The sequence below is a fragment of the Poecile atricapillus genome, chromosome 27 (genome assembly GCF_030490865.1).
Source record: "Poecile atricapillus isolate bPoeAtr1 chromosome 27, bPoeAtr1.hap1, whole genome shotgun sequence".
Lineage (NCBI taxonomy): Eukaryota > Metazoa > Chordata > Aves > Passeriformes > Paridae > Poecile > Poecile atricapillus.
This window is the reverse complement of record NC_081275.1, coordinates 5,038,852-5,066,465: the sequence shown is the minus strand read 5'-3', so window position 1 is coordinate 5,066,465 and position 27,614 is coordinate 5,038,852. Positions and strand designations below refer to the sequence as shown.

The 27,614-nt window shown below is 49.4% G+C and overlaps 1 protein-coding gene across 2 annotated transcripts in view; it reads right to left on the bottom strand.

The window, feature by feature from the left end:
* Positions 1–27,614, bottom strand: part of MYO1D (myosin ID) — a 158,419-nt gene that overhangs the window by 41,649 nt on the left and 89,156 nt on the right. For both annotated transcript variants that reach the window (XM_058858281.1, XM_058858282.1), the window contains 2 exons: positions 23,698–23,811; positions 17,158–17,312 (listed from right to left, as the gene is read on the bottom strand). In XM_058858281.1, coding sequence (XP_058714264.1) covers positions 17,158–17,312; positions 23,698–23,811 — 269 coding nt within the window. The remainder of the gene's footprint in view (positions 1–17,157; positions 17,313–23,697; positions 23,812–27,614) is intronic.

Here is a 27,614-nt window from a genome sequence, read left to right as displayed (position 1 = left end):
TGGGAACTGGCACCCCTATCCCACCTGCCCCAAAGTGGGACCTGTTCAGCTGCTGGAGACACCTCCTGCTCTGGTTTGAAGGTGGATGGTGGAACGAAGGTCCTGAACACAGAGCCGTGGTGGCATTTCAGAGACCCTGGGGACACCCCTTGTCCCAGCTGTCACTGCAGAGGGGCACGAGGCCCCTGCAGGTCCCACCTACAGCCCTTGGCAGATTCCTGACACACCACAAGGGATCTAAAGATCAGCTCCCCTGGTTCAGCCCACTGAAACCCTCACTTCACACACATCATGCCTGCTGTGGGGATGCACCTTATGTTCCCTGGCTCTGGAAAAGAGGATTCTGTCCTGCCTCACTCTCCAGCTGATGCTGAGCAAGGCAAAACACAACATGTGCTGGTCTTTGAGGTGACAAATTCATGACTAAGTGTTTTAATCATCCATTTTACACTCTTCAAAAGTTCCTGGGAAGGAAATGTCACCACCTGGATTTGGATGTGAACCAAAGTGTGTGTGTGTAGCTGAAAAGTTTGCAGCAGCCCAGGGGTCACTAGGTTCAGGCATGGAAAGAGCTTTGCTTTCCTCTGTTCCATGTTAAAAAAAGGCAAAGGATCCATTCAGCAGATGCTGCTGGATCCTGCACATGGCTGAAGGCTCCACAGAAGCATTTTTTATGCTTCCATGAAGAGCATCCCACAAGATGTTCTTGAGTAGAGGGAGAAAGGACTACACTGTGCCTTCCCAAAAAAGAAATAAACCCAAAAAATCACTCCCAACACTCCTGCCCTGTCCCTCAGCCCCCTCTCCTTTTCCATGCTGGGATAATTCTTGGAGGAAGCAGCAAGGCAGTGACTGCCCAAGGGCTGGGGGTGCTGAAACGCCCTGGATGGCTGAAGGTTTCAGGGCTTGTCTCTTTAATCAAAATGAGCCATTTTCACAAAACAAGTCTCCCAGAGAATGATCTTTACTACCTCTCTCCCTCACTGTCAAATCTCAAGATACAGCAGCCACATAAAGCCCTGTTTCCCTGGGAAACCAAGCTAAAAATAGCAGGGGGAGACTGGGCTGGGGGTTTGGAGATTGCAATTGGAGATGGCACCGGGGTCCAGTTCCCCCCTGCTGACCCTGGGTGCTGAGGACCCCATGGAAATCCCTTCTGTTGCTGTGTGATGTGAAGGAGAAGGATCCCTGGGCAGGGAGAGCTCAGCCCCTCCAGCTTCCCTGGGGATGCAGCAGGACTGGGAACCATCCCTGGGCCAGGCTCAGCTCCCAGCAGCTCTGTGGGGCTGGGGCTGGCTGGAACCCCCAGGCAGGAGATGGACACAAGCAGAGGTGGCCACCAGCAGCCTGGGGGGACCTGTCCCCATGGTATGGAGGAGGTGACTCTGGTAATGCATCTGAACAGCTTGGGCCATGATGTGCTCCAGCCAAACCGTATTTTGAGTTTATTATCAGACCCTCTGGAATTGAGACAGAAGCTGTTCTAAAAATAAGAAAGAAGAGGCTGAAAAACAAGAAAACCACAAAACAAGGAGCACGAGAGGCAGATAGCAGAGGGTGGTGGAACACCTGGACTGTGAGCAGGGCTGTGCCCCGAGGGGGGCGTGCAGAGCGCGTGCACGGGACAGGGGCACCAATGAGAAGATGCCTGATTGTGTGAACAGCAGTTTCAGAATGGATAAATGAGAGTGTACTGTAAACAATAAATGGCTTCTGTGAAATCATATTGGTTTGTTGGTCAGGGGTACTGAGCTCCTGCATGTGACAGCTCAGATCCTGCAGGATCCACAGCTCAGCTTCTGCAAATCTGCTCCCATCAGCATCTCCGTGAGGACAGGAGCAAAGGAATGGCTTCTGTGCCAGGGGATCAGGGCTAGAGGGGACTGAGGGAGCCTAAGGAAAGGCTGACCAGAGAAGCTGTGGCTGCCCCTGGATCCCTGGAAGTGTCCCAGGCCAAGTTGGACAGGGTTTGGAGCAGCCTGGGACAGTGGAAGGTGTCCCTGCCCATGGGACAGGAACTGGATGGGTTCTAAGGTCCCCTCCCACCCAAAGCATTCCCTGATCCATGATCAGCACACATGGGGTTATTTTATTGGGGTTATTGGCTGCTCTCTGCCTGTTCATCAAGGAAACACCACTGTGAGAGGGCTCCACCCCTGCAAACACAAACAGTCCTGGGTGAAGGAAGGGTCCCCAAGGCCTGGCTGCAGACTGGGACTCCTGGAAGGGATCCTGGCCATGAACATTCCCAGGAGAGTGGCACAGGAATGGAGCCATCCCCATAAATCTTCCATAACTGCCCTTCAGGCTGCCAGTAGATACAAGGCTGGGATGATGCAAAATGAAAACCTTCTCCAGTATCAGCTCATCTGAGTTCACACAAGGAAAAGCACGAAGGGAAAAAAATAATCATCTTTTGTGCATTTAATTCAGAATCTAATTATTCGGTATAAATTAGTCAGCTGGCTTCACCTCAGCTTTACCATGTAACAGCCCATGAATCACAGCTCTGTTACAGGATGTATGGCTCCATTTGGATGTAAAAATGCTTTATGCAATGCACCCTGTGGCCTGGGAATATTAATTTATACCACGGGCTCTGGTGGATGAACTGAAATTAAAGCAGATGAGGAGATAAGACACAAGCCCTGATGAATGTCTGAAACTGAGGAACAGGCTCTGGGTGCTCTGTAAGGCAGAATCAGCCACTGGAGCTCATGGACAGCTGGGATGTGTGGAGATGGCAGCATTAAAATCCAATGATTGTGACAAAGATTCTGTCGTGGTTTCCTTCCCCTGATTGCTCTGTGTCCTTCCAAATATTCTGTTTACTGTTCCCAGATGAACTCATGGACACAGACCTGGACAGACAGTATTCCTCTCTGTAATCCCAATTTCCTCCCAGTGAGCCACATTTTGTGGCAAGAACTTCTCTGGCAGCCCTTCCAGTCAATCCCAATTTATTTCTGTGGTTTGTGAGGGCTGAGGGGTGAGGACTGTCATGCCTGAGGACAGCACACACATCCCAATTTCCCTAGGGAGGCAGCAACACCCACTCCAAAGGCTCCAAAGCTCAGCCATCACCTGGGGGTTACCCCATCTGGAGGGGACACCAGGGGTGAGCTCCTCCTCCCAAAGCAGCACTGAGCTGTTCCCATGTTTGTGCTCCTGACCAGCTCCTCACCACTTTGAGGAGAACTGAACATTACTTACAGCCTCATCTGGAGCTCCTGCCCTGGAGCCAGAGACTGAATTAATATCCACAGATCCTGAGTGGTTTTACAGTGGAGCTGATTCCCTCCTGTCCTGCCTCTTCCATGATTACTGTCACCTTTGTGGGGACAACACAGGACAAAGTCCTACCCTGGGGAAGGAGCACAGGGCAGTAACCCAGAGCTGGCTGGGAGAGGGTGGCAAATGTTCCCTCAGCACCTGCAATTCCCTGGCCAGCCTGTGAAAATAACTCCCAGTGCAAGAGTGTTTGCTAAGAAATCAGGAATTATCTGAATTATCTGGAGAATTATCTGAACAGGGCAGGGCTGGATGGAGTCCCCATCCATGGAGGGGTTCTAAAGCCCTGTGGATGTGGCACTTGGGGACATGGGGCAGTGCTGGGGGAACAGCTGGATTCACATCTTGGAGAGCTTTTCCAACCTCAATCTGTGATCCTGTGAACTTCAAGAGCCTGACTTTGTTATTTACACCTAAACCCAGGGCTTTGCTCTGATAACACAGTTCTTGGGTGCCAGGAAATGCAGAAGACACAAGGTAGAGTTTATTTTATGCATTTTTATCCACATGCTTAGGAATTCTGTTTGGGTTTGAGGTCAGGGAATTTAGGCTAGCATGGAAACACAGCCTGCTCCATGTGACTGGGAATGAACCCAGAAGGATTCTGGAGTCACCAGAAAAGAACATTTCAGGTCCACTTATCCATGGATTCAGTGGATCCTGATATTCATGGAATTACAGAACCATGGAATGGTTTGGGTTGGGAGGGACCTTAAAGCCCATCCAGTGCCACCCCTGCCATGGCAGGGACACCTCCCACTGTCCCAGGCTGCTCCAAGCCCCATCCAGCCTGGCCTTGGACATTTCCAGGGATGGGGCATGATATTCTTTGCAAAGGTAGGATTAATTCACCATTCCATGGACACAATCCTAAATTCACAAATTACAGTAAACACAGCTCCCTCCTTCCCAACCACAGCAGTGCAGGGCACTGGGCAGTGAGCAGGAACATCCAAACCTTCCTCTAAATGAACTGGTAGAGAGGAAAACCAGGAGGGAAGACTTGAGAGGTGCAATTAAAACATTGGAGCGAGTCCAGATGAGACCACAAATGTGCTCCCAGGGCTGGAGCCCCTCTGCTCTGGAGCCAGGCTGGGAGAGCTGGGGGTGCTCACCTGGAGAGGAGAAGCTCCAGGGAGAGCTCAGAGCCCCTTGCAGGGCCCAAAGGGGCTCCAGGAGAGCTGCAGAGGGACTGGGGACAAGGGATGGAGGGACAGGAGGCAGGGAATGGCTCCCAGTGCCAGAGGGCAGGGCTGGATGGGATATTGGGCAGGAATTGTTCCCTGGCAGGGTGGGCAGGCCCTGGCACAGGGTGCCCAGAGCAGCTGGGGCTGCCCCTGGATCCCTGGCAGTGCCCAAGGCCAGGCTGGACATTGGGGCTGGAGCAGCCTGGGACAGTGGGAGGTGTCCCTGCCATGGCAGGGTGGGAATGGGTGGACTTTAAATTCCCTTCCCTCCCTAACCATTCCATGATTCTATGAATATGCAAAATGTTGATGACTTCCCATCCTGCACTGCAAACCCATTTACAACAACCCTAAAAAATGTTCCAGAGTAGGTGTAAAACATTTCTTAAATAAATAATCACCTCTGCTAGAGTACTTTCACCAGAAAAAAAAAATATATACACTCAACACCAGTCTTTGACAGCACAGCTCAGACTCTCCAGGAGAGAGAAAAAAGCCTAATTTGCCTGAAAAACAAACAGAAAAATTATCAAAAGACGAAGGCATCCCATGATTTAATGACATCACTTCAAACAATAGCACTGCCTGCAGTCAGAGCACGAAGCAGGGAAACCAAAAATGGGAATAATACATCACAAGGGGGGGAGAAAAAGGAAGTCTAAATGATGCAATAAAAAATAAACCATGTCTTTGAGAGACTCCAGTTAAAGAAGCGAGGGGCCACGTTGTGCATTCATTATCATTCCAGCAGCAATTCCCCAGAGACTCGAGCCAGCAGCACTGCAGCACACACCAAAGCAGGAGGAAACAGCATTTTAAGTAGGTCACCAGTAAATATGATCATGATGGAGCTTTTTTTGTTGTTTTCTGTTTGCTGTCAGTCACTGGGGCCCTTAACCAAGGGAAATGCTGGAGAAGGAAAACCTTTGGAACAGCAGAGAGGTGGGCAGAATTCCAGAGGAAAATGTGTGGTGGCTTCCTGAAAGCAGCTGTGTATTCCTGGGATCAGCAGCACAAGGAGCAGCTCCAGGGCTCCCAGTACAGAACTGGGAATTTAGAGGGAGGATGGGAACAATGGGGAAATGCAGGTTGGGGTTTTAAGGCTGAGGGATTTCATGGATTCAGAGCATTATCCTCTGTCCTTTCCCCACCTCACAGGATTTTTGTGGTGAGGAAATCAACCTGAAAGAGCCCAATGATTCCCTGTCCTGTCCTACAGTGGGAAGGGAAGGGAAGGGAAGGGAAGGGAAGGGAAGGGAAGGGAAGGGAAGGGAAGGGAAGGGAAGGGAAGGGAAGGGAAGGGAAGGGAAGGGAAGGGAAGGGAAGGGAAGGGAAGGGAAGGGAAGGGAAGGGAAGGGAAGGGAAGGGAAGGGAAGGGAAGGGAAGGGAAGGGAAGGGAAGGGAAGGGAAGGGAAGGGAAGGGAAGGGAAGGGAAGGGAAGGGAAGGGAAGGGAAGGGAAGGGAAGGGAAGGGAAGGGAAGGGAAGGGAAGGGAAGGGAAGGGAAGGGAAGGGAAGGGAAGGGAAGGGAAGGGAAGGGAAGGGAAGGGAAGGGAAGGGAAGGGAAGGGAAGGGAAGGGGACTCCAGCTGGCTGCTCTGAGTGAGATTTATCCCAGAATCCCAGGATGGCAAGGGACCCTAAACCCAAACCCTGCCATGGCAGGGACACTTTCCACTATCCCAGGTGACTCCAAGCCCTGTCCAGCCTGGCCTTGGGCACTGCCAGGGATCCAGGGGCAGCCCCAGCTGCTCTGGGCACCCTGTGCCAGGGCCTGCCCACTCCCACTGTAAAAAGCTTCTTTATTTTGGGAAAAAAAATTTGGTTTGGGTATGGACCAGCACTCCCCTCTGGGTTTTTTCCCCTCACTTAATTCAGCACTAAAACTTCCTATTTGGATAATAAATTATTACAGACACCTCCCCAGCTCTGGGAAGGAGCAAAGGCCTGACTCCAGGAACAAAGCAGATTTACAAGAAATTTGCCTCGGCTCATCCTCAATGCCTCTGTTTTCAAAAGGGGGAAAAAAGCAATGTTTAAGCAACAGCAAATCAAAAGTGATTTAAGGATCTGAAGGGCTGAAATGAAGCCAACACATTAAAACTCACCACAAAATTACCATAACTGCACTTATGCAAATGTTCCTTATATTACATCAAAAACCCAACACAGCTTAATTTAGGAATTTGGCAGAGCAAAGGGGAAAGAGGAGAGCCATGGACCAAACACACTCAGAAATTTGGGTAAGAAATGACAACCTGGTGTAGGAGGATTTGTACAGAGAGCAACAAGCCAGGCTGAGTTGATTAAGTTGATCTACTTCAGTTTTACACCAGGAACATGATTTTCCCAGCCTGCTTTACAGCACGAGCTTTAAACCTTCAGCTCACAGATTCAGTTCTGTATCTGTTGCAAAAAACAAAATAAAAGCTCTAAAATCTGTCAAGTAACAAATGGCTTTGCCTTGTTTTCCCAATACAGACACATTTAAATTCTAATTTATTTGACCTCAGCTTCACAAGGAATTGTTGGGAGCCAATGTTTTTGCCAAATATTTAGTATCTGATTATAAAGGTCCTCAGACATTTCCAAAAATGCCAAGCCCAAGATCGGGGTCTATTCAGATTTTATCAGTGAGATCCTCCACACCATCCAGAAAAAACCCAAACCTCCCCTCTAAACATAACATTTGAATTATGTGAAAAGTCACTAATTAGAATCACTAAATAGACTGAAGTCATTAAATAGAATAATTGGCATCCAAATGACCTCTATGGAGCAGTCACAGAAACACCAATGCTTTTAGGAGAACAACTCAAATCTGAGCTCAGGAGATGCAACAAAGCTGGGCCGGAGGACAATGGGAGGAAGGGAAGCTGAAAAGAGCAGTTTTGGTTCTGCTGAAGATTCCACAGAGCAGAAGAGCAGGAAAGCTTCATTAATGTGAATTTTCATGGTACTTTGTTTTATGCAAGAATGTAAAAAGCGGTTGGATCAAATATCCAATATATTAATCAATATCAACTTTAAATATTCCCTTGAATATTAAATAGGAAAATGCATTTTTGTTTCAAACATGACCAACCTAATGATCCTCTTTATTTTATTAAATTTCCATGTCCCTAAAAATATTAAGGAAGGCCTTGGAAACCATTGCTGTCCTCATTCCTACAGAAACCTCTTTGGGACTGATACTGAGAGCTCTCTCCAAACTGGAGGAGTGCAGTTAAAGGCAAAGCTTTTCCTAAGCCTGGCTCAGGCTCTGGCCCATGGAACACACCAAGACCTTTACTGGGAATAATGAGAGCCAAGGTGGGGAACCAGGGTGGGAAACCCAGCCTGGAGTGTCCCACTGGCAACAAAGGGGCTGCACAACTCCTGTAACATTTTAGCATCACCCACGAGCCATTTTTTGTGCCTGAGGCTTTGTGAGCAGCTCCTGGTGCTGCCAGCCCAGCCCAGCCCCATCCCACACCCCAGAGAGGACACAGGAACAGGTCTGGGCTGGGATCCCACAGCAGAGGGAACAGAGCACTGAACACAGCAGAAGCTGCACAAGTTGGGAGCTTTGTGTTGACACCAAAATCCATCTGTGTCCCTTTTGGGTCCAAAGCTGGCTGTTTGCAGCAGCAGCTCAGGGCTGCACACCCAGACTGCAGCCAGGGGGGATCATCCCTCTCCAGGAGCCGCTTCCCAGCTCAGCATCCCTCTGCATCAGCACCCAGGGGCACATGGCACGACCCTCAACCCTCCTCACACCAACCCTGAATGCCCAAGTTCTCTGTGGCTGAGTTTTGGGCCGTTCCCAGGCTGGAGGTGGTGCCAGGGCAGCTGCTGTGCCAGCCTGGCAAAGCTGGAAGCAGAGCCCAGGCAGGGCAGCCCAGGCAGGGCCATCTGCTCAGGGAGGGAGAGGATCCGGAGCAGGGGAAGGAGCCAGGAGCAGCACCATGGACACCCCTCACTGGTGCAGCCACCCAGAGCCCACCCAGGGGCTGTGGGGGCACAGCTGGACATGGCCCTGCCCAGAAACCCTGTCCTGGGCTGACCCCACAGCGTGGGCACCGGGAACAGGGACTGTCCCCTCTGCCCTGCCAGGTGAGACCCCACCTGCAGAGCTGCCCAGCACAGGAGGGACCTGGAGCTCTGGAGAGAGCCCAGAGGAGGCTCCAGGATGATCCCAGGGATGGAGCAGCTCTGCTGGGAGAGCTGGGGGTGCTCAGCCTGGAGAGGAGACCGGGGGTGAGCTCAGTGGGGCCTTGCAGGGCCTGGGGGAGCCAGTGGGAAAAACAGAGAGAGACAATTCCCAAGGGATGGAGAGATGGGAGCCAGGGAATGGCTCCCAGTGCCAGAGGGCAGGGCTGGATGGGATATTGGGCAGGAATTGTTCCCTGGCAGGGTGGGCAGGCCCTGGCACAGGGTGCCCAGAGCAGCTGGGGCTGCCCCTGGATCCCTGGCAGTGCCCAAGGCCAGGCTGGACATTGGGGCTGGAGCACCTGGGACAGTGGGAGGTGTCCCTGCCATGGCAGGGGTGGCACTGGGTGGCTTTAAGGACCCTCCCAACCCAAACCATTCTGGGTTTCTGTGATTTTGGGATGCAGCAGAGCATTTGGGACTATGTTTGTACCATCCAACACTTTTTAGGAGACGCTTCCTGCTTCTGTCAGGTTGTTAACAGGGGTGGGGTGATGGTTCATGGAATCACAGAATCATTAAAGCTGGAAATGACCTTTAAGATCATCAAGTCCAGCTGTCAATCCAGCACCCTGTTCTTCACTCAAGTGCCACATCCATGTGGTTTTTGAACATTTCCAGGAAAAGAAAAATTGTGGATTCGTGTCAAACTTTCCAAGTGTTGAATGAGTGCCGAGAGCTGCGGCTCAAGATTGAAAATAATAATTTGTGATAATGAAATACTGAACTGAGCCCAGAGCCAGATAAGGAAGAGGTTTGTAATACGAGAAACTTCCATTTTCCTGTTCCCATATCACTGCCTGTGCTGGAGGAAATCCCCAGTTCCCAGCACCAAAAGGGAAGCTGGATTGGGAAGGGCAGCTGTGGGATGTAGGGTGCAGGAATTCCAGATCCTCAGGGTGATAACTTTAATTGATCTAATTTCTGATCATAAATGTCTCAAGGAAAGCAGGGAGCTGGACAGAGCCTTGTAAAATGACACAGAAAATGCTGAGGGCTCTAAAAAGAAAATGTTCATATTTAGGGGTCTGATGCCTCTGAAACCCTGAGGGAAGGAGCAGCGGCAGGAGGAGGAGGAGGAGGATGGCTCTGAATTTCCTACTCTAGGACTGTCTCATCTCTTCTGACAGCCTCAATGCTGTTTTTTCCCCCCAGACCACAAATAAACCCCAGTTTCACCCTAGTGCTTTGGCTTGTCTGAGGATGGAAAGGATTCACCTGTTTAACCCAGCAAATCCTTTAGATGGAGACAGGGAATGAACTGCGAAACTCAAAGAACTCTGCAGAAGGTCAGTGAGAGCAAACATGATTTGTGTAATATCACACTGGGCTGGTGGGCTGGAGAGTGCCTGTGCACTTCTGCATCTCTGGGGAACACCTCTGGTCACTGAAGAGGACTTTTGGGTCACTGGAGATCTATTTCCCAGGAATTACAGTTACTGAGGACACCTGGGTCCAAATTCCCAAAGTAATCCACGATTCTTAAGTGCCCTGGGGAAGACTTCCTGAAAACACAACAATTCCAGCAACTGAAATCCTCCTTCAGCACCTCAAGCCCCAGTAACTTCATTTTTACCAAGAGCTCCCACCCAGGAGGACCCTGGACATGGAGCTTTAGCATCCAGGAGCTGCTTAGAGAAGGGAAAGCACCAAAGTTACACAGGGATGCTGGAATAGAGGAGAAAAGGAATAGAACTGAATCCTCTTTCCAGAGGGTTTTGGACAAAATTGGTGCTGACACACAATGTCAGCAGGGCACAGGCAGATTAGGAAAGGACAGCTGACCAATAAACCTCTCTGGACTCAAAGGAAGGCCATGAAATACAATTAATTGTTACTCTTTATGTTATCAGACACAAGAATTGCCTTTTAGATGCAAAGGCTGGGACTCAAATAAAGGATTCACACAAACTCATCGGCCTGGTGAGAGCCCAGACCCCTCCCTTGAACTCGCTGTGCTCTCAATATCACAAATCCAGGACTGAGAGAGTCAGGAACACATTGAAAAGTGTAACAAAAAACTACTTTTCCAAAGGAGTGTGAGCTGGGGAGGCTTCCCTGGCCAGGGACCCACTCAGAGATGGAGGATGAGCAGCAGCAGCAGTGGGAAGATGAGTTTAAGGAAGGGAATGATTCTCTTCTGAGTTCCTTGATGAGTTCCCTTCCCACAAGACAAGTGTTTGGAAAAACTCTGTTGCAACAGGAGTTTCCCAGGATGTAAAAGAATTAAACCAGAGACAGAGTCTCACCAGGGTGCTGTAATTCCACCTCTCTATGCCCTGGAGTCACTCAAAACAACAAATCTTTCATTTGTTTTCCCAAGGAAAAATAATTTCTCAACCCAAACTACAACTGTGAGGTTGACAGAGGAATTACCAGAGATAATTATTGGGGAATCATGGAATGGCTTGGGTTGGGAGGGACCTTAAGGATCACCCAGTGGCTCCAAGCCCTGTCCAACTTCAGAAACACCAAAAATCAAAGGGAAATCTTAGCTAATGCCTAGAATTTATTTTTTTTTTTTTGTAGCCACAAAGACAAGCCAATTTTTCCAGTTTGTTTATTTCCCCATTTATTCTGTATCAGGAAATTATTTTCCCTTTGCCACTGCCCTTCTGCAGGACCAAGTACTTGGTGCTTAAAAGCTGCTTTGCTACCTGGGGGTCCAGGCTCTCCACAAAACCCAGCAGAACTTGCCTGAAAATGGATTATGATTAAAAATGATGAACCCCTCAGCCCTGGCTGTGACCCCATCAGCTCAGGGATCTCCTCAAAGCTGAAGTGCCAGAGATTCCTGTGATGCCAGGGATGCCACCCCTCCTCTGCCCAGGACACCATTATTTCCTCAGGGTGCTTTGGGTGCTCCTGTTCTCCTGAACCAGTTTGGGCTCCTCCTCCTTCCTTTGTCCCAAAAATGCATCATTAATGTCCCCATGGTCCCCTCCCGACTGTCCTGGCTACACAGAAGATGCTCCTGGCTTTGCTCCCTGAATCTCAGCAGTTAATCAAGGTTTCTAGCAGAGAAAGGTAAACAGCTTTAAAAGAAAGGAACAATCTTAAACTGATTAAAATCAGCCAGTTTTGACAGGAAAAAGCATCTTTATATAACAAATTGAAGGTTTAACCCCTGATCACCTGATTCCTGGGCCTGAGCCAACGGTTTGTCTCTCCACATCAGTGGAAAAAAAATCAAATAAAAAATCTTGAATCTATTTTAATCAAATTATTTGTGTTCCAGATTAAGCTCATCATTGAGCTGAGCATTATTTTTCCTAAATAATCAAAATTATCCCAAGTGAAATCTCATCTGGCTTTGTTTACAGACAGCATCAAAAATGTACCAAATGCTCCTGCTCTCACACAGTGAGCTGAAAATGGGTATTTATGGGGTGTTTGTCTCTATCTCCCTGACAAACCCCTGAAAATGGGTATTTATGGGGTGTTTGTCTCCATCTCCCTGACAAACCCTGCTGCATTCAGACTAAATAGCAAAATCACTGCTCAGCTCCAGGAGCATCACCTTGAACACCACCTCTGAGATAATGGCAACATTTAAACCCTTGCACTTCACTGGGTTTGCAAAAGATTTGTTTGCCACCATTGGTGCAAAGAGCAAAACACCAGAAATCAACATCTGTGAGTTCTTCTCTTTGCACCAAACAGATCCAGCCTCCCCAAACCGCTGCAGTTCTGGGGAGGATTTACCTGACAGTGACTTGTGAGGGGAATAATGCTTCATCCCCAATCCAGAGCAGTTCCAGTTCTATGGCTGAAGCTCTGAATGCCAGGGAAGCAGTCTAAGTGCTCTTTTTTTCCTTAAGAAAGGCTTTTCTGAATACCCTGAGGTGTCTCCTGCAGCCCCAGCTCAGCCTTGGGTTTCCCTACACCCACCCCAAGGGATGAACAGTCTCTGGTGACCCCACCAAGGTGTGACCCCACCAAGGTGTGACCCCACCAAGGTGTGACCTCACTTCTCCCCTCCCAGGCTCCTGCTCTGCTCAGAACTCAGCAGGAAAAGCTTTAACCCCAGTTGTGTCTCTCTGTGATGAGGGAGGCACAGAGGTGTTTTGGGATGTGCTTCCCCAGCCATGTCTGCTTTGGAACGGAAGCCTGGGCAACCTGGGCACCTTCCAGCAAACCTGGGCCTGGTTTTGAAAGGTTGAGGGCACAGATTTCCCCCAGGTTTTTTTATACCTCTGCACATGAATGTACATACATAGAATTTCCTACATTTTACATAAATACAAACATATTTTTCCCCAATTCTTCCAGATATTCTGTGCACTGGCACAGGGTGCCCAGAGCAGCTGAAGCTGCCCCTGGATCCCTGGAAGTGTCCAAGGCCAGGCTGGACAGGGCTTGGAGCAGCCTGGGACAGTGGAAGGTGCCCCTGTCCATGGCAGGGGTGGGAATGGGTGGCTTTGAGGTCCCTTCCCACCCAAACCACCCCAGGATTCTGGGACATGTGCCTGTCCATGTATACACATGGATTTTCCCCAATTTACATATGTCATTTATGTATAAATTCCACCTGCACAACCACATTCCTGTATTACAGTGACACATGTCCAGGTGACACTAAATCCAACACCCAAACCTCTCCACTTCCCCAAGCAGAGAAATTGCTGCTGCCTCACTCATGCAGTGAGACACAGGGATGGAACACAAGGACAGCACTCAGGGCAGGAGGAAGGGACAGGTGGGGAATGTGATCTTCCTAAGGATCACCAGGAACCCTGTGTGGAGCAGGACCTGGAGCCACAGCCCCTGGGGCAGTCTGAGATCCCTCTCTGTGAATTCCTGCTCCATCAGTACCGGAGCCAACGCTCCAGGGTAAGGCCCCAGAACTAAGGAAAATGAATGCAGTGCACACTAATGATTAAAACTGGCTGACAGGTCCCAAAGTGCAATGGAAAATATAAAATTATCCTCAGGCAAGTGATTTTCTGCTGGAGTTCTGCAGGGATTGCTTTTGACTGCTCTTTTAACTCCCCCTTGCCTCCAGGAATCCTGGAGGGAGCCCAGGGGCTGTGGCCAATGTGGGGATTAGAGAACAGAAAGCACTGGAGAGCAGGGCAGCAACTCCCTGATCCCAACACGTGGGCAGCCAGACAGAACAGACCCTGCCTGCTCCCACTGGGCAGGGAATGACCCCTGGGAACAGGATGGGCCTTGGGCACCTTCCCTGGGGACACCTGAGCACCCCCAGGGCTCCGATCACCCACATGGGGAGCACCCAACACGCGTGGGAGCCACCGCAGGGTGAGCACGGCTGGGTCATCTCAGGTGAAGAGCACCCAGAAAGTCCTCAGTGCCCTGCTCTGATCACTCCAGACATCTTCTAGAGCCGGAGGGGCTGTGAGGATGCAAAATGGAAAGGGTAAATATAATCCTTCCCTTCTACACCCACCCCCTCTCCTCCAAGAGCTCCCCAGGTCCCTTTCCCAGCGCTGGCTCTGGCTGTGGCCACACGCAGAGCTCCCAGCACTGAGCTCTGAGCACAGCACCTGCGCTCCTGCTGGGCACCAGGGGCACAAACACGAGCCACATGGCACACAGCTGCTCCTGCAAGGCACCACTGCACCTTCCCAGCTATCCCAGGCACTCCCTGGATCCCAGCCCTCCTGGGTTCTGGCAGGAGATGCCCATCCCTGAGGTGGAGACAGCCAGGAAACGCCCAGGGGAACTCAGCTCCTGGACACCACACACTGCTTTGCAGGCAGACATGAACTTACTGTGGCCACTGCATCAACAGCTCATCCAGCTTCCCATAATTTCTATTGGGAATTCAGCTGCATTGTAAAAAAACCCCAAATCCAGCTGACTCAGTAGAAGTGTGACTTGAACTCCTGTTAACTCCATTAAAAATGTTACAGCTCACAGAAGCCTCATGTTAGCTCTCCCCTGTATAAACATTTACATGTGAACCACAATCTCAGAGTAAGACAATTTCTACCAGGAATAGCTTGTAAAGACACAGCTTCATGAAGCTTTCATGGGTGATGCAAAGAAATGTGAACTCAGGCAGAACATTCCCAAATGTGAAGCCTTTGTGCCCAAAAGCAGCTGCAGAATGCAGCATTGAGAGATGTCACCTCTACAATTGTTCTAAAATGTCCAAGCTATTTCTTGCTGAAAATGTCCAAAATTCCCAAATAGATGTGTCAGCAATGAAATTCCCAGTTCAAAGAGTTTGGAATAGAAGAATAAAACCCAATAGAAAGCATCTGAATGAGAAGTTTTGGGTGTCCTCAGCTCAGGTGACACCAGCAGCCTCCTCCTCTCCTTTCCTACAACACAGAATGGGACTGAACTCACATGATTTTAATACACAAACAGTTAAAGGATCATCACCTCCCACCCCACACAACCTCAGGTGCCTGTGGCACCTCAGCCCTGCTAAAACCTCCCAGCAGGGATTCAGGATGGGAGCTGAGATGGTTGTAAATTGCTTTTAATGTTCAGAGAGAGCCACAGATCCCACAGGAGCTGCTCCCACACGCTGGTGGAGCAGAGCTCTTAAACCCCACCATGGGTGGGATTTTCCAAGCAACTGATTCCAAGCAACCTCGAGATTCCTGCTGGCTCCAGTCTCTGCTCCTCAGCAGGACACAGAAACCCAACCCCTGCCAGAGGCCCACAGCTAATCCTGGCTAATGAGGAGTTCCCCCAGCTCCTCTCCAGCAAGGGATCACCTAATCCCATTCACTGACAGGAGCTTTTAACACTAGGAAAATGGGAAGTGATGGAAAACATGAATATATTCCTGAATGTTTTGATTTATAGATATTACAGGAGGGAAACCATGACATTTATGTATTTGGGAAACCAAATGCAAGTTGTCCTGTGCATTGCCCTTCAGCCAGGAACTTTTACTGGATGTTGGAGAAAAACAGGCTTCTACACCAGCTCTCCCATTTACCCAGCTGTGCTGAGATTTGTCATTTGAAGCACTAAAATAATGCTAATATTGTGTTAAGTGGACCTGATCAGCACATAAATGTATTTAACTGCCATTCTCCTACAGACAGTGATTAGATTAAACCTAATTCTTTTTAAAGATAGAAATGTCATTGTTAAAATCAGTGTAAGAAACTGGGAATCAGCAGTTTCCACCTTTAGGAGAATGGTGTGATGTTTCAGGCTGATGGTCACAATATCCTTTGTTAAAATGAAGCCCCTCTGTGTGGGGCTGAGGGGGGGACAGATGACACAAGGGCTGGTGCTTGGGGACCCATCTGAGCAAAAGGAAAAGCAATTTTGGGTAATTGGACACTGAACACGGGAGCTGGAGTGTCACCAACAGTGACACAGCCTGTGCCCACATCAGAGACCTGGCAAGGCCCTGAGGAGCATCAGCCACCTGAAGGTGATGCTGGATGGAAGAAATCCAGGGACTTCCAGGGTTCCCAAATAAACTGCATTGCTTTCCAGAATCTCCTGAGCCTGCAAGAGCAGCTGCCTTTGACATGAAATGATATTTAGGTAAAAGCAAAACCAGAGAATGTTTTCTGTTGCTTTGCAGCACTGAATTTCTCCAAACAAGTTACACCAATGGTGAGAATTCATTTCCAATGGACTCGGCCTCTGCCTCCAGCATGGCCAGTCCTGAACCTCACACCGTGGTGGTGAGAGGAGACTGGACCAGCACAATCTTCTTGAATTCATGGAAAAATACCAAAAGTGACCTAAATTCCCTCTTGTTTTCTGCCACTCACAGCTCTGTATGAAGATTTACCTATAAAGACTCCACCTTATGAGTCCTGTGGAGCTTGTGAACAGCAAAGCCACGGCTGCACTTGCTGAGCAGCATCATTCCTCTTGGGAATCTCCTCTGGAGGAGCCAGGGAACAACCCAAAGCTCTGCTCACTCCACACCCTGTTTCTCCCTGCAGTTCTTTTCTGTGGCTGCAGTGCAGCCATTGCCTGCTGGTGTGGGTAGCCTGGAATTCACTCCTGGAATCCAGGTGACTCTTGCTGCTCCAGGAGCTCAATCCCAGATATCCCCATACCCAATCACCAGCTTTGGCTCAGGGATTTACAAGACAGACAGACTTCAGGGAGCAGAGATGACATTGCACAGCTCAGGCAATAAATCACCTGTTGGTACTGGGGCAGGAGGGAAATCTGAGCAAAGAAAAGCTCCATCCTAATTTTAAATATGAAGAGTTTGGCTGTAGGAAGCCCTCAGGAGCCATTGTGACACACTCCAAGTGCACCTTCAGTGACATTTGTCCCCAAAACACCTGTGGCTGTCACACCATACAGGGAAGGCAGAAGAGGCAACAAAGTGTTGTAGTTCACCAACAACAATGTCCTAAAAATATTATATAAAAACATATCCTAAAAATGCCAGGAAAAAAGGTCACTCTGGTATCCCAGGATTGCAGTGAAGTAGCACAGCTCCAGCTGAAGCCCCACACCACAGAGACTCCAGGGATGATTTGGCACTTTGGAATGGGTGTCCAGCAGCCCCAGGCCCAGCACTGACCTCTTGAAGTGACTGGCCAGGACTCCCACGAGCTCCCCGATCCTGCTGTCGTTGGAGGGGTCGTTACTGAAGAGACAAACGATGAGATCCTTGTTGTCTTTGGTGTGGAACACCACGAGCTGGTCCTTCCCATTGGAGACACTCAGCCCCACCAGCTGTGGAGAGAAAAAGAGAACAGTGTTGGGTGTGCTGATATAAAAATGTTGATGCCCCATCCCTGGAAGCATCCCAGGCCAGGCTGGATGGGGCTGGGAGCACTCTGGGATAGTGGAAGGTGTCCCTGCCGTGGCAGGAGTGGCACTGGATGGGCTTTAAGCTGCTTCCAACCCAAACCATTCCATGATTCCATGATTCCCTGTGCCTTTGGCATGGCCAGGCTGGCTCTCTCCTCTTCAGGATGCTCCCAGCCTCCACCACAGAGCTGAGGGTGGCACTGGGTGGGTGTTCCCCCAGCAGCTGAGCAAGGTGAAACAAGAGCGGCTTTGTGGAATTCAGCAGCCTGGGAGGTGTGAGGGAATGTCCCCCCCAGCCTGGGAGGTGTGAGGGAATGTCCCCCTCCAGCCTGGGAATGTCCCCCTCCAGCCTGGGGGGTGTGAGGGAATGTCCCCCCCCAGCCTGTGGGGTGTGAGGGAATGTCCCCCCCAGCCTGGGATGGCTCCAGCAGCTCCTGTGTCCCTGCTGTGCCCCTCTCCCTCCCCAGGGCCATGGGGCACCCACCAAGGATGGCACCAGCTGCTCTCCCAACAGCCCCAGGTAAAAGCTCTCCCCAAAACCTCCCCTGGATGACCCCACTGAACCCCACATTCACCAGGAGCCTGCCCAACAGCATCTTCAAACCCACACTGGGAAACCAAAGGGATCTGATGGGCTCAGCTTGTGCCAGGGTCAGGTGAGATTTTGGGAGAATTTCTTCACTAAAAGGGAAAGGGTGGAGTCTCCATCCCAAAAAATGTGTGGATGTGGCACTGGAGGATGTGGTTTGGTGATGCTGATTTTAAAGGTCTTTTTCAACCTGAACAACTCTGTACCCCTGTGATTTACAGGTAACACAAGAATTTAGGAAGAATTTGAGTTGCAAACCCTGCAAAGCCACAATGATTCCCATACTATGGATTAAGGTCTGGCTGTTCTGACAAAATAGAAAGGTGCAAGGGTTTGCTTTGGGTTTTTTATTTTCTGGCATTTTCTTTTGTCTGTTAAGTACCTGCACTTGGCTCATCAAGTTTTGTCATCATCTCACAAAGGAAAACTAGGAAATTTTTAGGAGGGGCAATCTGGGACCACAGGTTACTCAGATGAATATCAGAGAAAGCAAAAAAAAGCATCTGTGCTGGGGAAACAAAGTGTAAGGAGGGGAAAAAAGAACCTCAAAAGGTAAGTACAGCAAAGCAGAGAAAGGAGAAAGGAAAATAGAATAAAATAAATGGGAAAAATACATAGAATATAATATATGGGACAAAATAAATATAATAAAATTAAGTAAACAGAATATAATGAATAAAATGAAATAAAATGAAATAAAATGAAATAAAATGAAATAAAATAAAATAAAATAAAATAAAATAAAATAAAATAAAATAAAATAAAATAAAATAAAATAAAATAAAATAAAATAAAATAAAATAAAATAAAATAAAATAAAATAAAACAAGAAAGATGAAAGGATGAGTACAGAGAGAACACAGAGGACTTTCCCTGTCCATTAAAGGGCTCCTTTGAACCATCCAGGGATTTGCAGAGGGAAGCCCCATTCCTCTATGAGATGCACCCATAAACCACCTTGTTGAAATGAAAGTCTCATTATTCCCTTGTTTAGGGGAAAAGGCTCCTGAGTCCCCCAGAGCCTGTGTGAGCACCAGTCCAGCTGGAGATTCCCAACTCCTGCCAGCCCAGGGATCCCAGGGGCTCAGGCTGTTCCCTGGCTGTGCTTCAGCAGCCACAAGGTGTTATTATTTCCAAGGAAGCTGTTCCAGCAGCTCTGGATGCCTCACACATCCCAGAAAAGCCCAGCCCAGCCCACAGCAGCGTGGTCTGTGCCCTATTTTTGGGATCAGACTCCACACAAGGTTTTTTTTGGGATTTTGTTGGTTTGTTACCCCAGGAACTGAAGGACAGCAGCTGCTGATCCTGGAACCCCGGGCAGGGCCCTCCTGTTGCAGCAGCACAGGTGGAGTTTATTCCCTGTTCAGGCTATTTTGGGGTTATGAAATGCTTTCCAAACAAGCTCCACCTCATGCACAGGCATTAACAGCTGCCTGGCTTTATAGTGTCCCTTAAAATTAATTTGCATGCTTAAATACCCTCCTGTGAGCACAATAGCACCACAGGGACTGCTGCCATCAAGGTTTTAAATGTGCAGTGAGTGTGAAAGATGAACAAGTCGCAGTGTCAGATTTGAAAAGGCAATTTAAACATTAATTATTCAACAGAACCCTGTTAGGAGGCCAAGAGCCCTTCAAAATCTTCCCATTTCACCCCTCTGCACAAGACTCTGTGAGCAAATAATTGCAACAAAAGAAATCATTTCAGAAAAGGTGCTTATCTCAGTATTTACCAACACTAATACTGGCCCTGCTTGAAGAGCAGGAAAAAATCCTCAGCTTCTGCAGAACATCCTTTATTATGTTCACCACTGCAGGGGAGAGGTGGCTGCAAGAGCCTTTCTGCTGCTTGGATGCCTTTTAATTCCTCTCAGCCATTACCTGTTTGGTTTTAATTCAGGTAAGAACAAAAAGGTCACTGTGTATTGGTGCTCTGAGGCACTGCCAGAGTGCTGGCAGATGAAAAATCCACCCAGAGAATCCCCCAGAGCAGCATCTCCACATGGAGAAAGCAGCAGGGCTGACAGGGAAGTTGTGTTTGGCAGGTCGTGCAGAGAATGACACATTCCTCACCCAGAGCCATGGGATGGGTTGGGAGGAAGGAGCCTTAAGGATCATCCAGTGCCACCCCTGCCATGGCAGGGACACCTCCCACTGTCCCAGGTGCTCCAGCCCCAATGTCCAGCCTGGCCTTGGGCACTGCCAGGGATCCAGGGGCAGCCCCAGCTGCTCTGGGCACCCTGTGCCAGGGCCTCACTGCCCTCACTGCAAGAAAACTTTCATCTAAAGCAAATTAAACCTGGTGTAGCTTCCAGCCCTTTCCTCTGTGCCAGTGCAGAGCCTGGCTCTGGGCAGGGACAGGAGGGACTCCAACCACGGCCAGGCAAACCTGGCTAGGGGAGATGGGGAGCGATTTCCTCGGCTGAAAACAAGTTTGTGTCTGTAGCAGCCATCAGCTGACTGTCTCCAGTGAGATCTCCATGGAAACACCACCCTGAGGATGCTGCTGTGTTGACAGGGCGCTTCTGAAACGCTGACAGGGAGCAGCACAGGATTCCAGCCCCATTCACCTCTGGGCATGGGAAGGATGATTCCTCTTCCCAGAGAACACTCATCCAAACGTAGGACAGGGCTGCTCCACGGATACACATCACTACTGGTGTCATTATTGTTCATTTGCTCCTCAAAAAACCTTCAGAGCATTTCAAACTATTGCTCTTTTCCCAAAAAGGAAGGAATTTCTGTATCACTGATCAGCTCCTTCCACTGCCTCCCTCACATGGTGGAAGAGCTTCCATGACAGAAGGGATCAGGCACAGAAAAATGAAGGGAGTGTGCAAGGCAGCTCAGGAGTGGAAAGACAACACAAATATAAATATTAGGTAACAAATATAAAACATAAATACAACAAGAAACAAACAGCTGTTCTATAGGATTGACTGTTTGCCAGAGTTAAATCTGAGAAATCCTGGATTATTAAGAGAAATATAACTGGAGTGGCTTCAAAATGAGGAGAGTAGGTTTAGATTGGATATCAGGAAAAAATTCTTCCCTGATAGGGTGGGCAGGCCCTGGCACAGGGTGCCCAGAGCAGCTGGGGCTGCCCCTGGATCCCTGGCAGTGCCCAAGGCCAGGCTGGACATTGGGGCTGGAGCAGCCTGGGACAGTGGGAGGTGTCCCTGCCATGGCAGGGGTGGCACTGGATGGGTTTTAAGATCCCTTCCAATCCAAATTCAATTCTATGAAATATTTTGTGTCCTGTGTATAAATCAAAGATGCCCCAAACTCTTCTTCTCTCCCCTTCCTGCAGCTCAAGGTGCTCTGGATCCATCAGCAGGACCAGTGCCCACCCCAGCTGGGCACAGGCAGGGCTGGGGCTCTTCCCCAGGACACAGAGCAGGAGGAGCAGGCACAGGGAGAGGCTGTGCTCAACAGAGCTGGAATTTTACACCACAGATTCTACCAAAGCTTGTTTTAATCAAATTTCCACCCTGAAATGTTAACTTGACAACCTGTATGTGTCAGCAGAGGATCTCATCCATCCCTCCTGTGCCAGGACCCCTGGAATCTCAGTGACTCCTGCTCAGGCCAAAGAAACTGTCTGGCCAAGAATCCCTGTGCTAGGTTACTGAAGGGAATAACTGCAGATCTACCAATAAAACTGATTTATAGCTGCAGAAACGTGAGAATTCTCAGAGCAAGAGACCTGCACAGACCATTAACTGCTCTTATCCTGAGGAACTGCAAAGCAGCCACACGACAAACACAGAGCCAAAATACAGCCAAAAATACAACATTGAGCCAAAAATACAGCCAACACTGAGCCAAAATACAGCCAAAAATTCAACAAATATTGAGCCAAAAATACAACCAACACTGAGCCAAAATACAGCCAAAAATTCAACAAATATTGAGCCAAAAATACAACCAACACTGAGCCAAAATACAGCCAAAACAGCCACCACAGAGCCTGCCCCAGGGCTCTCTGTAGGAATGGATATTCTATTTTAGACATGACTTTTATTGGTGAAAAAGCAACAATTGCTGACATTTCCTAGTAACAGATACTCTGTGAGTAACCTGAAATTGTACCTGACTTGCTCACCTCTAATTTTTAAGGGATTAAGAATTTTAGAGGGAAATGTTCAAGTGACCAACAAATGATCTGGTCCTGTGCTGTTGTAGATGTACAATCTGCCCCTTTACACCCATCAGGCACACAGGTAAAACACACTGTTCTACACCTGTGATAAACACAGATTTATCTCTCATTAGTCCTGCAGTCAGTGAATCTCAGTGACCTCGACACTCTGGTTAAAGTAAGGGTGGAGAAACCAATATTGAGAAATCCTGATGGATAAAATCCTTATGGATAAAATCCCACCTTGTCCACGTCACCAAAAACACATCTGGGAACACCTGGAAAATCAGGTGTGGAAAACCCCTCTGCTAAAAGGCTGTGAGTGTGTGGGTGCTTCAGCTCTGCTGGGAGGCTGGGGGTGTTTGCACCCCGGTTTTCACCAGCCTGGGGTGTTTGTACCCCAGTTTGCCTGGGCACACAGCCCCATGGCACACAGCAGGATGTGCTGCCAGCCCCTCTGAGCATGGAGACACCGGTGCTGGGACAGAACAGCAGCCAGGAAAAGCTCCCACAGCTGCTCAGGGCAGCTTCCTTTCAAAACAAGAGGCACTGCCATGGAGACACTGCCTGCTGCAGCCAGGATTCCTACTGGGAGTAGCTACTCCATGGATACACTGTGCTGAGTGCCCAGCTGAGGCTGATGCCCAGCAAGGGGGGCAGGAGGAGACTCTAAACCCAACACTGTGGATACAGCCAGAGCTAATCATCCCCTCCACATCTGCAGATGAGATTTCACCCTCACCCTAATCCCATCCCTGCCCTCCCAGCAATACAGAAATGCCAGGTTTGTCATTTCTCCAAATGCAAACATCCCAATAAATGCGTGCAGGGCATTTCCCAGCAGCCAGGCAGGCTCTGGAGGTTGGAGATAACCAGAGCACTGTCACCTCGGGCTGGGGGAGACGAGCAGGCAGCTGAATCCTGCTCCAGGATGCTGGAGAGCAAAGCTGAGGTGCTGCCTACCCCCTTCCATCCTTGATAATCCACTGCATGGCAGCTCCACCCTGCTACCCTCAAGGCCAGACCTCACTGTAATTCTGAGTTTAGCTTTGGTAAGATTTACATTAAACATGAGCAAATATAAAAAAATAAAAATAAATAAATTCAAGCATGACCTGAAGGATCAAACAAACCCTCAAAAACGCAGGAATAGTGCCATGAGCTGCTGTGAAATGCCAACCCCTTACAGGGCCAGAATCCTGCACACAGCAAAGAAAATTGAAACAGGGAGGGAGCAGAGAAGTGTAAGAGGCAGTTTGGGGTTTAGCTTTTATTTTATGCACCAAAATTAAAAGCTAATACGATCATAGAATCATAGAACCATGAAATACCCTGAGTTGGAAGGGACTCACCAGGATCATCCAGCCCAACTCCTGGCCCTGCCCAGGACACCCCAACACTCCCACCCTGATGCTTTGGTGTTGCAATAACTGCACTGTAACTGTTATAAGGTCATTAAATAAATTAGAAACTGCAACCCAAGGACGTTTTCCATTTTATGGATATGAAAATGGAGCTACAGAGTAAAGACACTGCCCTGAAAGAGCCCCAGATGAGGATCCCCAGAGCTGTACTCACGTTGTAGAGGGGGATGGTCTTCATCACCTTGTACTGCTTCATGGGGTCCATCTTGTACAGGTGTCTGTCAGTGATGAAAATGGCCCTGTCCTCCACCTTGTTAAAGCGATTCACCTGCAGAGAAACACCTTGTCAGTCCCACTGATCACTGCAGGAACACAGGAAACAAAACTGTGCAGTGCTAAGTGCCAAACCCACACAAAAATGCCCCAAATTTATACAATAGTACCCCAAACTCGTACAAAAATACTACAAAATCACACAACAAACACTGTAAACTCACAAACAGCCGAAACTCACACAAAAATACCCCAAACTCACAAAACAAACACCCTAAACTAAGAAACAACCCAAACTCACACTGCTCCTAAACAAGTTTTCTTCTCAGACCCATGAGAAGGGAACATGGTCCCTGTAATCCCATTTTACAAACAGGGACAGAGGATCAACATTCGCAGTCATCCAGCAGAGCTGTGGCACCCTGGGCAATTCCAGGGCTTCACTCAAACCAAGGCCAGATGCTTCCCCCAGCCACACTGAAGCCCTGTCCAAGTGGAGCCTGATCCCTGCTGTCCCCACGTTATCCATGAGCCTTTGGCACCCCAAAGGTCCCATGGAAATCCCTGCATGCAGAGCCAGGCTGCACCAGAGGCTTTGGGCCATCCTTGTTCTGTGTCCTGTCCCTCCATCCCTTGTCCCCAGTCCCTCTGCAGCTCTCCTGCAGCCCCTTTAGACCCTGAAAGGGCTCTGAGCTCTCCCTGGAGCTTCTCCTCTCCAGGTGAGCACCCCCAGCTCTCCCAGGCTGGGAGAGCTCCAGCAGCTCCACCTCACCCAGGCTGTGGGATGCCCTGAGCACTAAACACTCACCAGGCAGGATGCAAAGTTTTGTCAGAAGTGCATAAGAAAGTAGGACACAAAGTAGAAATTGTTTTTCACTGAGGCAAAACCAGAGTCATCAGCGTATCACAGTCACTGAGGTATTTATTAATCAACTGAGAAGAGGAGACAAGGGTAAGACGTGACGAGGAGGATGAACATAAATAGGATTTTCCAGGGTGAAATCAGGAGACAACGGGAGAACTTAAATATCCTCAGTCAGGAGGCAGCAGAGTGACAAAGTTCAGAGCAGATGAAGGCAAAAAATGCAAATTGGGGAGCTCTGTGACAGCTTTACATTAACGGCACTGACTCAGAAAAAGCAACCGAGGATGATTTCAGACAGCTCTGGAGAGATCTTGGCACAGCAACATGAGGCAGCTCAGAAAAAGCAGAATGATGGCACAGACAAGGAATAACATGGAAATAATGTCCTGGAAGCCATGGGCTCACCTGGAACAGCCTGTGAAGGACCAGGGTGGTGAGTGTGACGGAGACTCCAGTGGCTCAGAGAAGGTGAAGGACACGATTGAGGGGCTGGGAAGTCTCACAGGAAGAGATGCTGAGTAACCAGGATTATTTTAGGGGGCAGATGAATGGGAGAAAAGAAGTCTAAAGGCAATGAAACACCGAATGGCCCTGAGGAAGCAGGTTAGGAGTGCCTGGTCCACATGTCGGGTGCTGGAGCAGAGCAGCACCAGCTCCTCAGCCGGGATCTGGGGGAGCTCTGGGCTCTCCACACTCCAGGTCCTGGGAGCTGAACTAAAGTCCAGTCCCTGGGGCTGGATCTGTCCCTCAGAGCTCAGATCAATGCTGGGGGCATTGATTTACTGTGATCTGAGTTCACTGACACAGTGAACACTCCCTGTGCACTGCCATGACCCGGCCTGGCTGCTGTCCATGGCCACCCCCAGCACCGAGCCCCCGGTGACAAAGGCAGCAAATTTCTGCTGCTGTGACACCAGAGCCACCCCAGGGCAGGAGGTCCTGTGGCTGCTGCCTGGGAAGCAGAGATGGGAAGCACACTCAGCTTTCACAGGGTCAGAAAGGCTGATAAAGCCCTCTGAGATCACCGAGTCCAACTGTTCCCCCAGCACCACCAAGGCTGCCACTGACCCCTGTCCCCAGGTGCCACACGGCTTTGACACCCCTCCAGGGCTGGGGACTTCACCACTGCCCTGAGCAGCTGTGCCAATGCCTGACCACTCTTTCTGCGAAGAAATTTTCCCTAATATCCAATCTAAACCTCCCCTGGCCCAGCCTGAGGCCGTTCCCTCTCCTCCTGTCCCTGTTCCTGGGAGCAGAGCCCGACCCCCCCGGCTGTCCCCTCCTGCCAGGGACTTGTGCAGAGCCACAAGGGCCCCCTGAGCCTCCTTTGCTCTGGGCTGAGCCCCTTTCCCAGCTCCCTCAGCCCCTCCTGGGGCTCCAGCCCCATCCCAGCTCTGTTCCCTGCCCTGGGCACGCTCCAGCCCCTCTGTCCTTATCATGAGGTGCCCAGAACTGAGCCAGGACTGGAGGTGCCCCAGCAGTGCCAGCTCAGGGGACAGTCACTGCCCTGGTCCTGCTGCCACACTATTGCTGATCCAAGGCAGGTGTCCTTGGCCTCTGGCACACCTGAACTCTCCTTCAGGCACTGCTTCAGCACCCCAAAGGTGTATTCCAAGCCAATGGAATATTGGGGGAGTTCTACAGGCATGTTTTAAATTCCCCTTCTTTCTCACGGCTCCCCCCTGGTTTTAGTATTGCAATTCAGCTAAAGAAGGAGAGGCCCAGCAGCTCATCTCACCTGAGGAGCAAATTCTCACGTCCTTCCAGCTCTTTCTACACAAAGGAGGCTTCAGGTGCCTCGTGCCCCTCCAGTGCATTTATGTAAATAATACCTGCTGTGGGTTAAGGTAAAAACTGCCCCAGTGGGGAACAGGCACAGAAGGGACTCACACCCCAGTGCAAATCCCACTGCTGGGTTTGTAGGAGTAAGGACAGGCCTTCTGTTCTCAGCTCCAGCTCACTCCCTCCCGGAGAACAGCCCTTCCCAGCATTGTGTTCTCTGCACCTTCTGGGCATTCTGTATTTTTATCCTGTTGATCCAAATGAATCAATCCTAATTTAGCTTCCTGACAAGCTCGTGGGGGAAATGAAGATCTGGCCTAAAGCTGGAAAATCTTCAAGGAAGTTTTTCAGGTCTCTGCCAGTAGCTTCTGGGCACCGTAGAGCACCGACCTTTGGAAGAGATGATCCTCTCAAGGGAGCTTGGTGCCACAGGTGACAAGGGAAAAGTGGGAAGAAAAGCCTTATTCTAAAGAAAATAGAGAGTGTTGTTTCCTAGGTGATCCAACAAAATCTGGAGATTTGCATGAAATATACTTTTGGTTTCTCCTAAGGCAAAAATCTTGAAAATTTCCTTTGAAAAAGTGAAGAGCACCACAATGCTCAGAAAAGATGGATTTTTCCACAGGCAGGGATGACCTGCTTCTACCTGTACCTACTGCAGGGAAGGAAGCACATAGTCCATTCCCCTCCCCCAGTGAGGCTTCAAAGCCTCTTCAGAGCCTTTCTGTAAAAACTGCTCCAAACAGAAGTCCCCATTATTATTCAGCTCAAGTTGCTGAATTTGGGCCCTCACACAGGCAAAGAAAACTTAACCAGCAGCTCAAACCTTGGAGGGCAGTTCCTGGAATAAATTTACTTCTTAGACTTAGAAACATAAAATTACTGAGGTTGGAAAAGCCCTCCCAGCCCATTGAGTCCAACCTGTGCCCAATCCCCACCTTGTCACCAAGCCCAGAGCCACATCCAGGTGTTCCCTGGGCACCTGCAGGGATGGGGACTCCAACACCTCCCCGGACAGCCCCTTCTAATGCCTGACCACCCTTTCCAGGAAGAAGTTCTTCCTGATCCAGAATCTTCTAGATTCTTCCTGAAGAATTCATTAGATCAATATCAGTCATCAGCTAAAAAAATTCTGTCTCAATGAATTTAACAAACCCATATCTGACAGGCCACATGTGCTCTACTCATAAATGTGTTTAAATAGGAGAGCT